The sequence below is a fragment of the Crocuta crocuta genome, unplaced genomic scaffold, assembly GCF_008692635.1.
Source record: "Crocuta crocuta isolate KB4526 unplaced genomic scaffold, BGI_CrCroc_1.0 scaffold7, whole genome shotgun sequence".
In the NCBI taxonomy this organism is placed as follows: Eukaryota; Metazoa; Chordata; class Mammalia; order Carnivora; family Hyaenidae; genus Crocuta; species Crocuta crocuta.
In genome coordinates this window covers 11,393,848-11,395,647 of record NW_027531904.1, presented here as the reverse complement: position 1 = coordinate 11,395,647, position 1,800 = coordinate 11,393,848, and the positions used below count along the sequence as shown (strand labels likewise).

General features: G+C 68.9%; 2 protein-coding genes across 2 annotated transcripts in view; both read right to left on the bottom strand.

Annotated features, from left to right (window-relative positions):
* The window catches only part of IDH3A (isocitrate dehydrogenase (NAD(+)) 3 catalytic subunit alpha), a 207,535-nt gene that overhangs the window by 127,524 nt on the left and 78,211 nt on the right, over window positions 1–1,800 (bottom strand). The gene's annotated exons all lie outside the window — the stretch shown is intronic.
* Window positions 1–1,800, bottom strand: part of ADAMTS7 (ADAM metallopeptidase with thrombospondin type 1 motif 7) — a 27,056-nt gene that overhangs the window by 11,226 nt on the left and 14,030 nt on the right. The window contains 1 exon segment of the mRNA XM_077774250.1: window positions 1–144. Within this exon segment, the coding sequence (XP_077630376.1) occupies window positions 1–144 (144 nt within the window).

The window sequence follows — 1,800 nt, the reverse complement described above, 5'->3', positions numbered from 1 at the left end:
TCCATGTCATCACAGAAGGCGGAATAGGCCCCGTACTGGAGGCGGCACTGGTGGCCCACGTCGTAGAGAACCCCGGGCGGCACCGAGGGGAAGTCGATGACATCCTTGGTGGGCGCGTCGTCCAAGCACAGGCCCCACCCCCGGCTGCAGAGACGGGAGGGGGACGGGGGACAGCCTGAGACGCCCATCAGGGACGCCTCGGGGTGGGGGGGGGTGAGAAAGAGCACTGAACCTGCGGGAAAACTGCAGCCTCCCTGCCCACCCGAGGCCCCCAGCCCAGCATTCGGGCCCTCCTGCCCCCTCCGGGTCNCAGGGACGCCTCGGGGTGGGGGGGGATGAGAAAGAGCACTGAACCTGCGGGAAAACTGCAGCCTCCCTGCCCACCCGAGGCCCCCAGCCCAGCATTCGGGCCCTCCTGCCCCCTCCGGGTCTCCTGGCAACCAACTGGCCCCGCCCCCAGGGCCCCGGTGCTCAACACTCTCCCCTGAAGACTCTCCCCAGCACAAAGGCCCTGCCTCAGAAGCCTCCAGCCCACCCACCCCTCGAGGCCCAGCTCTGAGCCTCCCGCAGCCTCCACCCCTCCGCAGGGGGCCTGGGCCGTCAGTCATCAGTCGGGGATCTGGAGAGCATCACTTCAGAGCTGACACGGCGGCCCCACCCCAGGCTGAGATCTGGGGGCTCCCTCGGGGACCACAGCCTGAGACCAGGGCCGCCCTGCCTGCCTGTCCCTCCCTCACTCCTGCCTCCCCTCTGCAGCTTCCCATTCAGCACAGGGCACCCAGGCTGCCCTGATGCCACGCAGGGAGCAGGAAGGTCCCCGGGCCCAGCTCTCCACAGGCCCCTCTTGCACAGCTGCGGCCTCAAGGCCAGGGACCATCCCGCCACCCTCGCCCGCACACCGACTGACCAGCCCCGGGCTCCCAGCCACCGCGCAGGAGTCGGAAAGGGGTCAGGGGCTCCCTCAGGGCAGCAGTGGCTGGGACGAAGGGCAGCCGGCCTGGGCGGGGGAGGCAGAAGCCCTCCAGCCTGAGGTGCTGGGCGGCAGGCGGTACCGGGGGCGGGGGGCAGGTGAGTGGAGCGTCCTGGTTAGGGTCAGAGGGCCAGAGGGGGTGGGTGCTGGGGTCTGGTGGGGACGCACAGAGGAGACACCACAGGGTGGGGACAGGCTGGGAGAGGGAAGCAGGCCAGCACACGCACCGGTCTGGGGAGAGGCTGGAGGCGGGCAGCCTCGGGTCTGCGGGGGGTCGGGGGTTTCCTAAGTCCCCCAACTCCACCCAGAGCCGCAGTGAACACGGGGTCCTGGGGACCCCTCCCCCCAAGTCACCAGGACCCCCTGTGCTAGTGGAAAACAGACTCTGTCAAGTGGGGCCTGGTCGTCTCCCTGCTGTGGCCACAGGCCAGGCCCTGGCTTGCTCCTCAAACACCCTGGGAGGAATCTACTCCCCTCCTCACACGCGCAAGGCCCAAGGCACAGTGTCCCTTGCCCTGGGTCACACTGGAGGGCCAGGCCCAGGCTGCCAGTGGCCACACACGCCCGTTTGCTGGGCTGCCGGGGGCACGGCTCCTCCCCTCTGTCCATAAGCCTGACCTCAAATACTTCACCCCAACGTAAGTTCAAATCCGGCAGCTGAGCCCTGGCAGAGAGAAGGCAGTGTTCCCACTGCTGACCTTGGTCTGCGGCTCCCTGGGCCTATGCCCTGGGGCGAAGCGTCAGCTGAGGGCAGGGGACAGGGGGCGGGGGCAGGGTGGGGGGCAGGGTCAGCATGGCCCTGGGGCTCCTTCTGTCCCAAAAGTCAGGAT